The 12,428-nt window shown below is 34.9% G+C and overlaps 2 protein-coding genes across 2 annotated transcripts in view; both read right to left on the bottom strand.

Annotated features, from left to right (window-relative positions):
• Positions 1 to 12,428, bottom strand: part of LOC129943324 (U-Kazal-Dg21.2-like) — a 219,569-nt gene that overhangs the window by 60,283 nt on the left and 146,858 nt on the right. The gene's annotated exons all lie outside the window — the stretch shown is intronic.
• The window catches only part of LOC129943321 (peroxidase), a 102,917-nt gene that overhangs the window by 53,981 nt on the left and 36,508 nt on the right, over positions 1 to 12,428 (bottom strand). The window contains exon 2 of the mRNA XM_056052664.1: positions 4,856 to 5,026. Within this exon, the coding sequence (XP_055908639.1) occupies positions 4,856 to 5,026 (171 nt within the window). The remainder of the gene's footprint in view (positions 1 to 4,855; positions 5,027 to 12,428) is intronic.

The following is a 12,428-nucleotide window of genomic DNA, read 5'->3' as shown; positions in this document are numbered from 1 at the left end:
AATTTTCAGGAAGTAGTAAGCTTGAAGCAAGCTTCAAACAACGATCAGAAGCTCATTATAAGTGCTTGTGTTAGTTATTAGTAAAAAAATAATACAATTATTAAAGCCTTACACACGCACAAAATACAAAACATAATTAACATTTAACTATTACAGAACACAAAATAAAATAAGAACGTTTACGATTGTGGAGCACTGGTTCCAAACAATGATTTTAATCCCACCTTATTTAAATTTAAATCTATCGATGAACGGTCTAAGTTATAAAAAATGCTCATTCGACTTAAAGCTTCATTCTTCCCATAGTTAGTTCTATGGAAGTCAATATGTATAAAATCAAATGTACGCAGGTGATGAGTTGCGCCTCGGTAATTCAAATGTACACAAGATAGCAAATAAGGTGCATCAATTCACCGTTAATGAGTTGATGAAGAGATTGCAATTGAAGAAGCTGAATACGATGTTCATAGGGAGCAGATCGTAAAGATCATTCCAAGAAGGTGAGTGAAAGGCTATTTTTACCACACCAAAATGTGAAACTATCAATGTCGGCTTGTAAAAGAATACGATCATGGGTGGACTTTATTATTTTAAAAATCTTCATGTCGTCAGCAAAAACATGAACTTTCCTTGAGCGTAGACATGACGATACGTTGTTAATAGACAGGATGAATAGAAAAGGGCCAAGATGGCTTCCCTGGGGAACACCAGATCGAGCAACAAAAGGTTCAGAATGTCAATTTCCAAATTTTACCTCATAGGATTTGTTTTCAAATTATGATTTGATCCAAGCTAAGAAAAATGGTGAAAAACCAAGAGCTTTAAGTTTAAATAAAATAATTCCGTGGCTTAGCTGGTCAAAAGCCTTGGAAAAGTCATTGTATACAGAGCCAACTTCAGAACCTTGTTCTGAATCGTTTGAACATGAGTTTGAGAATGTTAGGAGTTTTGTAACGATTGACCTTTTTTTCACAAAACCATGTTGCTGTTGGCAAATGAGATTCTTACTATAAAATGCTACACTTTCACAAACAAATTGTTTAAATACTTTTAGAATGCAAGAAAGCTTTGAAATGAGCCTGTTGTTGTTTTCTACCATATACTTGGAAATTTGCCTGTTTTTAGAGAAAGTTTGAATAAGAACGTAAGGGGTTTAGCTAAAACATTACTAAATTTTTTTAATACTATCGGGAGAATACCATCGGGACCGACTGAACAGTCATCCTTCAACGCAGATAAAAGATCGAGGACCGTACTCTGAAGCAAAGGTATGTGACTACAGCTAGTTTCCGAAAAGGAGTGAAGATTATGAAAATATTTTACATCAACTTTTTCAGGGTTATTAACAAATGACTCACGGATATTTTGTTGCGAAAGCATTACAGATATCAACAGTTTTATCTAATGAAAGGTTCTTGTAGGTGTCGTTAGCTAGAAAATTATTAAGCATTGAAAACCAGTGGCAACATTGCATTGCAGCCATCAGAGATGCCGCCTCTGAATTGATAGGTATCACAACAACGAAACCCCTGGTTAGACGACAAATTCCGGCAAGGGCACGCAGCGAAACAACAAGCATACAATACGGCACTGCATAGAAGGACCAGAGCTGCTCCCGAGATCTATGAGCAGAAGAGGAGAGAGGAACACCGGCTTCTTAGATGGAAAAAAAAGAGAGCATGAGAAGCGCGTGATCGAGGAGATAGAAGGATGTCACAACAGGAATAAGGTGCATACATTTTACCAACAAGGTAAAAAAAACCTCTCAAGGGTGCTAGCCACGAACAGAAGCCTGTAAGGGCGATCAGGAAAACATCTTAGTAGAACCGCAGTCCATGTTGAGAATATGGAAAGACCACTTCTCCAAACTATAAAATGGCGATGAAGAACCGAATTTCGCTGTAAGGGAGATAGAACCACTCAACCTAGTCGACGCAAATCAACAATTCCGCCAATTCCAACAAAGCTACGAGAGCTGACGGCATTGCTGTAGAATTATTTAAAGCACCAAGTGATGAATTGGTAGAAAGAGTCCACCAACTCATTTGCAAAATATGGTCGGAAGAAAGCATCCCCGATAAGTGGGGATGTTTGCCCGATACATAAAAAGGGACCCTCTAAATTGCGCCAACTACAGAGGATCAGTCTCCTTAACATTGCATATAAGATCTTTCTGCCGTTTTATGTCAACATCTGAAGCCGTTCGTCAACAACCTGATAGGTCTTCATCAGTATGGCTTCCGACCAGGAAAGTCAACCAATTACCACATATTCACACTATGGCAGATCTTGTTAAAAAACCAGGATCTTCAAATCAATACCCACCATATCTTTATCGATTTTAATGCCGCGTCTGCATCCATAGGGAAGAGCTCTACAGAGCAATGTCGAGTTTTGGCATCCTTATCAAACGTATCGGTTTGTGCCGAATGACGATGGAGAATGCACGATCGAGGTAGGAAAAGATCTCACTGATGCATTTGATGTCAAAAAAGGTTTTAGACAACGCGATGCACTGTCATGCGACTTCTTCAATATCGTTGTGGAAAGAATTATGCAAAACCCAACAAAACTAGAGGTACAATCTTCGAAAGGTCCCTCTAATTACTTAGATACGCAGATGATATTGACATAATTGAAATATCAAAGCGTGATTCCAGTGGAGCGTTTTTGAGCATTGCGACGGAAGCGAAGAAGATGGGTTCAGTGGTCAATGAGGGCAAGACCAAGTATATGCTGTCATCGAAAAAAGACATTGAACAACGATGGCTTGGACAAAACAAAAACGATATAACTGTGAGGTATTTAATGACTTTGTCTACCTACTCAACGCTATAAGCACAGACAACGACACTAGCGCTGAAATCAAACGAAGAGTAACTCTTGCAAATCTGTGCTTCTTTGGACTTAAAAGGGAATTTGATAGTAAAGTCCTCTCTCGAGCATCTCAAATCAGCATCTATAAGACACTCATCATCCCGAATTTCATTTATGGCGCTGGACCCTGTCAATGAAAGATGAGAGCGTATTAGGCTGCTTCGAGAGAAAATTCTTCGGGTGGTTTTTGATGGAGAATAGAGAAGAAGATATAACGACGAACTGTACGGGCTGTACAGCGAAACTGCCATAGTTAGCAGAATTAAAGTCCAAGGGCTGAGATGGTTAGGTCAAGTAGAGCGAATGGACATTATCGTTCCAGCTCTTTGAATCCAAACCCGAGGTCCAGCGTAGGAGAGGAAGACACTCAGATGGCGCACGCAGGTGGGTGAAGACTTCAACCAACTTGGCATGCGAAAATAGAGACAGCTTGCTAGAGATCGAGCTGGCTAAAGACGCATGTTAGTTGAAGCCCAGGTCCACCTAGAATGTAGCTCCACCTTGAGTAAGTAAGTAAGAGTAGCAATATATTTTATGAAGGATTCTAAAACATTGTAAAAGTATGAAACTGCAACGTCAAATTCATTTAAAATTATGGTATATTCTTCATACCACAAGAAGTTAGATGTTCAGAGAGGTGCTAAAAATCAAATTTCCGAAAGTCAAGAAAAACTTCAAGTTGGGGATGGTATTGAATTTACTACTGCCGTACTTATAGAGTCAGCTTTTTGAAGGAATTTAGAATGTCTCCAAAAACAAATAAATCTTTTAACTGCAGCGATAAATCATGGCAAATAATTTAGAATTTTCAGAAACATGAATAAATTAGAACACAATATCCTGAAATTGGCTTAGGAGCAAAGTGTAAGTGTTCCATACATAAAATTCAGTTTGATACACAATATTTCAAAAATGCACGTTTAAATCCTTTCACAACTTCAAGTAAGTTTTGAGAAGTCAATATGCAATATATTTTAAGATTAATAGTTATCTGCTCATGCAAAATCTCCAGCTTCAAAAAAAAATACATTATAGCCGCTAAATAAATCAACAAAATAATCTGATAAATTCATCAAAACCCCAAACATATTCCCATGAAAATGTGCCTGAAGTGTTTTGCAAATGTAAATGTTCACACCTTTTGTGACAGTTCAGGAAAGTAAATTATGTATCTTATGCCTACAGCAGTTCTGCCATTCAAATATTGTTAAAAGTATATTTTTCATATTTTTTCTTCCGAGCTAACAATTTGAGAAACAGATCTTTGTCTCTCAGCACAAATTTGATTACATATGTATGATTCATTTTGGCACAACTAACTCAGCTAACAAGGCCACAATCATAGTCAAGAAAATAGGAATGTACAACAGAAGATCAATCTTATAGAAGTTAGACAGAGTGACCTGAATACCATTATTATTATTATAAAATAAAATTCTCCAACACTGCCCCCATGAACTGCAGATCGGAGCGTATAGCAGATCGCAATATCAACAAGTAGTGAAAAATCTGGTTAATGCCACCGTGTCTTGGCACGAATTAATAATATGCATGCAAACCACTTTCGCTTTCTTCATACATATGCAACATACCTACGAGTACACCTAACACACGTACTGGTTTTCAAGTTCTTCACCAAGTAGTCGACATTTGTAGATATATTATGCTAGTAAAGCATCTTGTTATGTTGCACTGCGCTAAGATCTGATTGAGATTACATCACCTCATAGATCAAAAGCAACTGAAAAATAAACAGTGATTTGAATCTCCTTTGCCTTTGGTGTGACTACACTATGCACTTTAACATACATAACATATGTATGTAAATCAAGTTGGGGCAAGTGGCATGTGGTCAGAATTTGTTTTGTTTTTGATATTAAGTCAAATTTCAAAATAAAGTTCTTTGCTCAGCTCTTTCATTTCAAGCAATCTGTTTTAGTTTGTATGTAGTTTAAAAATGAAAAATTGTTTTACTTACACTGTTCCTCTAAAAAGATTAACATTGTAATCATAGACTGATGATCTTCCAGGTCCAGATAACATAAGCGCACAATCCTGTCCATATTCTGTGTTTATATTCTGTCCAAAGGGATGAAACTGTCCTCTTGCAACATTCACGCTGGCTAATGCCACAGCTAAGATAAATATTCTAGAAAGAAACAAATTATACAAAATTAATAACGTGATTTTCTTAAAAATGTTATATAATTTTAAAATGTTGTTATTTATTTAACCATTTATCATCATCATCGAAAATAATTAGCACGCACTTGTTCCTTCTGTTTCCATATGAGTATGTTATTAAGTGATTATCTTCAACAAGAAAAAAGGCAGTGAAAGTAGAAGTTCATTATATTTTGAACCGAAAGTCAAATCATAAAATTAAATTCATTTTTTGGGTTTTGATTAATGATGTTACTCTTACATGTAACAATCAAGAAATCCGACACCCCATGTTTATTGTTCATCTTTTTGATTCAGTATCCGCGTATATTATGCTATATGTGGCCTTAGGTCAGTAATCCTATTAAAATAAGAAAATGAAGATAGGTAAAGGTAAACCTCATTATATGGCACAGTAATGAACTTTTAAATTTTAAAGAATTGATGTACTTTCATTTTTCATATTAACTGAAGTTGAGTTCATAGTTATATCTTCATTTCGTGGTTGTTTTTTGTGTAAGTTTAATTATACTAATTTTTAGAATTAAAAGTACGTGAGTACATTCCCTTATTTTTGGGAAGAAATTGATAGATTGGTTTTTGTGGTTGGTACATATCAGTTTTTGTTGTCATGCATGTCTCAAGGAAATGTGAATTTTTTGATTGTTAATAACTTAAGTTTTACAGATCAAGATTTGCAGGCGCACAGAGGAATTTTAAAAAAAATTATAAGTATTATTTTTGCTATGTCAACTTGAAAAAAAAAAACACATTTTAGTAGGCCTCAGCTATCTCACAAACCTATATTGGTACTAACTTCAAGTCTACAAGTTATTACGTTATTCACACTATAAATAATTTTACAAATAATGAAACTATTTTTTTTAAATCAAAGAAAACTGCAATAAATATTTTTCAACAGCAGAATAATTTGAAAATTGACAAATGTTGATGTTATTAAAAGCCTAGCTTCTGTAAAAACAGACAAATGTATTTTGGTTTGTAAAAAACTGTTTTTTTAATAAGTCTTAATTAAGTTAAAAGACAATATTGTACAAAAAATTGTATCCCATTTTCCGCATAGTGAGATCGCTGTTAGGTTCGATTTCAATTTTCACAATTCCTCGTGGCTGGCTATTATGGTCAGCTGAAACCTTGAGGAAGGTATGTCGTGATTTTTTCGGAGTTAAACCATCTGACTCAGTTAGTTAACGAGCAAACTCGGATAACTGACGTTGCAGTTGGTGTGTTATCCCCTCTAGAGACATCAGACCATTATATAGTATCTGCCAATAAAACCCAGTTAAGCTCCTATGAGAACCGTTTGGAAATATGAGAAAAACAGCTGGGACAGTCTCAACGAATTATTAAGGAACTTTAACTGGTCACTATACTTCCTGGATAGTGACGTGGATTCCAGGGAAAATATGGTTACAAATTCATTTATATAGGGAATGATAAACTTTATCCCGAAAATGGTCAAATCTATCAAACCCAAAGAGAACTAACTCATGTTTTGATTTGATCCATATTTATTAGGTTCAAAAATTTGTGTTTCCGTTGTTATAAAGTCAACCCCACTGAGGAAAACCGGAATAACTTCAAACAAGATAGAAAGTCATATTCTAGTCATATGCATGACTAGAAATTACAGCAAAAAGTACTACAATGTCCCAAAGATAATAGAAATGTCTGGTCATTTGTTAAAAACGTACGAAACACCATAGCAAAACCACTGGGTTAGCTTTTACGTCTTTTCTTCTCTGAGAGTCTCTTTCCGAGCAGATGGAAAACAGCATTTGCCCCACCTGTCCCTAAAAAGGAGAATCCTCCTACCCATCCAACCATCGCACATTTGCACCCATGCCGCTTCTTTCCAAGTTCATGCAAACGCTGATTAATTATTAGCTTAAGACAGTGTTTTTCAACGTGTGAAGTTCATGAAAACACTGTCTTAAGCTAATAATCATTCTTACGAGGAATTAAAAAAGGTTGAGAAAATATTGCAGTTAAACAAACCAATAAAGTTAAAAGAGGTTTATTAAGAAAAATTATAATTAAAGGAAACATTCATTTGTGTCAAATAAACAAATAATAAAAATAAACTATGAGATATAGTCCATATTAAACATTTGTATCAAATTAACAAAAAGTTATTCTTAATGCGAGGGTTGCGCTTGTTTTTCAGAAATCAATTTCTCCCAACGTGAATCCGCTACGTTGAGAATTAAATCGTTTTCTTTCCTTACTTTTAATTTTGGCCATTGATGCAAATGTACACTCGCACAGGTACGAGGTGGTAAATGGAATCAAATACTTCAAAGCCTCTAATGTTAATCCAGGATATTCTAATTTAATTTTTAACCAAAAGTTATCCAAATTAAAAGACTTTAATTTTAATTGCAGCATTCCATCGGCAGATTGATCCAACAGACTTTCCTTGAGCTTGATTGACAATTTTGTCTCATTTACAGCTGCATTTGAAAACGGATTAAGGATCCGCTTTGGCTCAGTATTCTTCGATATCTCTTGAGAAGTAATGACAAATTTCTTCTTTCACCTTTCTAACACCTTTATCATACCAGGTATAAATTCCTTGATATTTGTCTCAACTTATTAACTTTCGGTACTACGTATGTGTTTCACACATCACCTCTTATGGCAAGGTGCTTAGGATTTCTTCGACCGTGCAAGTAATTTGTCAACCTTCCTGATTTGTCTGTAATTACCAAAGCTTTCATCTGTCCAAAACATGAATGTAACTCACATTCTTGGGAAGGTTTCCCCTATAACAAATTTAAGTCTTTTAGATAGAATTCAAAAAAGAGCCTTAAAAATTAACAATTCAGCCGTAATGCTCTAACTTTTAGGAATGCTCATCAGTTTTACCATGAGCTCAATTTCGGCTGTAATGTCAAGAGAGAGAGATTTTTTTTTAACCGCACATGGAGAATGTAGAATGCTTAACCCAACTCTCTCAAATGCGCTCCGGTATTTCCTCCTTTCTTTAAGCTCGTATTGTGTTAAAACTTCAAACATGTTAAGGGTATATGTAACCTCTTGCGCTTCCAAATGTTTTTCATAGCTTTTGAATGGTGGATTTTAAAGTTTAGAATCACAATCATTAACTCTTTTCTATTATTTTATATAATAACTAGCTTACCCGACAAACGTTGTTGCTCAAATCTCAGTAGTAGACAGACATCGTATCGCCTTGAGACCTATTGATAGTCACTACAAATTCCAATCTAATTGGAAATTAAAGGCGTTCGAATTGAATTGGCACATCTGTGGGTATAATAGGGATTCACGGTAATGATACATTTTTACCTCAGAATTTGGCATTTAGAATAATGGCTTCGATAAAATTTTTTCTTATTTTTGTAATTACTAATCGCGTGCCGTTGCATAACCATGGTGGGTTCAAATTACGAAGCAAAATTACCGGAGATCCATCCCTAAGTTGAAAATTAGGCGGTGGCATGCCACGTAAATCCCATAAATTCAAAAACTCAGTTGGATAATTCTTCGGTGGCATCATAAACTGGTAATTTTATGCACCCAGTTTCATCGGTAGTAACTTTTCCGTCGCCTATATCTAACAGTTGTTTTGAGAATGTTTCAGCGGATGGATCTTGAAGCATTTGAACACGCATATTTACTTTCAGTTGTACTTTTTCAATATCACGCCACAGTGGCGTGGATCTTATCAGCGTACGTTGAACGCGGAATAACGTTAAGTGTTTGTCTAAAATCACCTGAAAGAAGTAACAGAGTGCCACCAAATAGTCGGTCATTGTTTTTTTATTCGATATTGATACAATTAAACAATAGCACTTAGGAATATACAAAATAGATAAAAACTTATTCTCAAACCTACCGATTGTATATGCAAAAATTTCATTGAAATTGGTTAAGTCGTTTCGGAGGAGTATTGAATCTAACTAACACTGTGACAAGAGAATTTTATATATTAAATAACAAAACAAAACTATATAATTGTTTATTATTGACCTCCACCCCATAAGGAAATAATTCTACAATATAGTTTCTTAACTGTTGTTTTAATTTGTCTAGATAAAAATCAAATCAAAATTAATTGGATTATCGTAAAGATACACAAATACAAACCTAGCGCACTTGTATAAACCAGAATAAGATCTTGAACCTTTGTAATCTTTTGTCCAAGAAAATGTTGAATCGAACAAAAATCACCTTGCGGAATTAAATTGAAAAAATAAAAGCATTCTAATCAAAGAGAGAAGCTGACCTTTATAACTTCATCATGAATGATGAATGTTAAATGTTATTAATTTGTAACTAAGAAAAATATGTAGCTATTTAAATTATGGGTACCTACAAATATTATTTTATAATTAGGTTTTGTTTTTATGCGGTACTCCACCTATGGAAAGTCAAAACATAAACCTGTCCTGGAATACAAGCTGAAGTTAATAATATTTAAATTTAATTTATTGCATGAAAATTCTACTTGCTGCTGTGGTGTTAGTTTGTCATCTTTTCCATTTAAGTTGACCTTAAAAAAAGAACGGAAAATTCTTTAACTTTATTTATGCAAACATTTATATTTACCATCAGAGAACTTAACACTGTTTGGTGTAAAGTGATTTGTTGACTTTAAAATCATTGGAACTACTCTAAGCATCAGGTATCTATCTGCTTGATTTTGTATTTGAGAAAGAATTATAAACCTTCTCAATCTCTAAAAACCAATCATATGAACTCAATCGAGCGATGAAGACTGTATAGTGTATTTCTAACTGCTTATTTGTCAACTTTTAGTCTTTGTGAGGAATAGCAATTAACTATATTGACCACGAGTCCACAACGAACGCACCACGACGACGGATATGATAATTGCAAAATCGTTCCAAATGGTCTTCATACATATTCCTAACTGTTGAAATCAAAGCAAATAGGTAGCTGTTAAGTCCACTCAACACACTTTTTCCACACATTTACCGTTAGAAGTCATTGAGAATAAGACTTTTTGTACTTCATTTCGCAAATTTAAATTGTGCAACGCATTTGCGTGTTACCGTCTTTTATTACTAACATCAGAAAAAAACCTAAGCCAACAAGATAGACACTTAAAGTTCACTAAGAATTGGACTTATTTGTCAGTCGTAAGCATAAACGTCACCTCAACCGTTTCGTCATCGGTCGGTCGCTCGCCACCACCGCCAACTGCTACCACTCCCTTTCAATCACACATAAAACAAATCAGCTATGGCACAGAATTGGCTCGGGCTTTCGAACAGAATCAGCGCAAATCTGCATGTAAGCGCCGTATTCGCCACATTAACCCATAGCAGCTGCATGTTGTTTTCTTAAGGTTCACATGTACCACAAATTGCAGTAGTGCCGCCATTAGTTGTATACGGTTTACCTGAAATGCATAAATAATATAAATATCAAGTCCCCTAACTAATCGGGGGTCAATAAATAAACCTTTTGGACAGCTATATGTAAAACAAGAAAAATATAACCATCCGTAAGTGATCTGATAAAATTTGGGGGCGGGCACTCGAAAAACAATCTAGCGAAAACGCGGATTTCAGAGACCAATTGCCGAGAACTCAAGTAACAGAGAGCTCAAGCTTCAATCTTCACTTATAATAGGAGCTTCCAAAAACGGAACTTCTCTGAGAACAACACACTACCATATATTGATGTTAACCATACAAAGTTATAGCCTTTAAATTGCGCCAAGTCTCGAGCTGCACTGTAAGACACCACGAACACACAAAAGAGTCAGCATTCCTTTAATGGTAAATGCCAAGTTGCTGGTGGACTTAATGCTTTTGTCTCTCGGTGGCCTCATGTTGTAGGTATTTATGAGACTGAAGTCTTTTTTGTCTTCTTTGTTAGACACCATTATTTGCCTCTGTATTGCAATGGTGTGTTTCAAGACCGTCAAATTTGGTTAAGAAATTTATATTTGTTTCTTTAAGTGATCTAGATCCTTTTGATGGTTTTTCTTAGATATGGTCATTAAACCTTGATCGAACTCAATTAATCTTTGTTTATACCACGTGGTGACGTGATGCATTTAATTAATCAAAAGCCTTTCAATATCACATTAATCGCATGTGGCAGTGGCATAGTTGCGCGCCTTAATGCATAGCGCAATGGGCATAATTCATGCGGTAACAAATTTAACTTTGCTTTTAAGGAGGTCGTTTGTTTTTTTTATTTTGTTTATAAAAGAAGTTAAACTGATTCTGAATTTTTGTTTAAAACAAAATAAAACTTAAATTTCAGTTTTGGCCATGAAGTATGATAAAAAGTAATGAATGAATGAACTACTGTGATATATTATTTTGAATGAATGGAATTTTTAAATTCAGTGTGTGATCGACATTCTTTGAAAATGTTCCATTTTTGGATAACAAAAAAAAAGAAACTCAGCAAAGTCCAATTGTGAAACCGTCGAACTAACTTTAGGCTTATTTGTATTTGGACACGAAATTGGGAGCGACAGAATATCACCTTGTTTTTCTTTTACAGTGTCAAAATCTTTTTGCTGTTTATGTACTCTTATTTCATTTTGGTATTAACTGAATGAAAAAGAAATATTGGTAGCTTTAGTTTTAATAATGATAACTTAGTCCAAGCCTATGTTAAAAACGTGTTCTGAATGTCGAGTACATTTATTTACAGGACTAAACTCAGAAATAAATTATTTCTTATCCTGCTTAAGAACGAAAGTTTTGATACCTGTTACATACTACTGACACTTAGAACCTCAGACCTATAAACTGAGATGTGATGGATAGACAAGCTTCTTAAAATTAAATTGAACACGTTATAATAAGTCGACGCTTCAGAAGCAGTCTGTCAGAATAAAATAGGTGCTAACATAAAGCTTGTCCGTAATCGTCTTTTCAGGGTAGCTTCCGAAACCTTAGAAAACCATTAGTTCTGTGAGAAATGTTTTCATATCAGGTTTCGAAAGAATAATCGGTCATAAGTAATAAAGAATCAACACCTGGTTTTTGGACGAGACTTCGGTAAAAAACATTGATAGGACGGAATTAAAAGCTCATTTTGCAGGTAATCGAGGTGAAGGAAGCTACGAGCTAGAATCATTATGCAGCATGAATATTAAAAAGGTACATAGACGTAGCGCAAGACGCGATAAAAAGAATTAAATTAAAAATTAAATGGTATCATAAATAAAATGAAAATAAATTAAGTGCAGCAACAGACCGTCAAGACCGTTAGTGACTCACAACTCTCAGCCATTCATGTGTGAGAGTAATGTTGTGAGGAATCGAGGGGACCTACAGTTTTAAGACGAATCCAAACGGCTAATTTGATAAATTACGCTTCGAGACTTTTTAAAAACCTTGCAAGTGGCAGTA

This window comes from Eupeodes corollae, chromosome 1 (genome assembly GCF_945859685.1).
Source record: "Eupeodes corollae chromosome 1, idEupCoro1.1, whole genome shotgun sequence".
NCBI lineage: Eukaryota > Metazoa > Arthropoda > Insecta > Diptera > Syrphidae > Eupeodes > Eupeodes corollae.
Note: the sequence above shows the minus strand (reverse complement) of the source record. Positions and strands in the feature narration are given on the sequence as shown.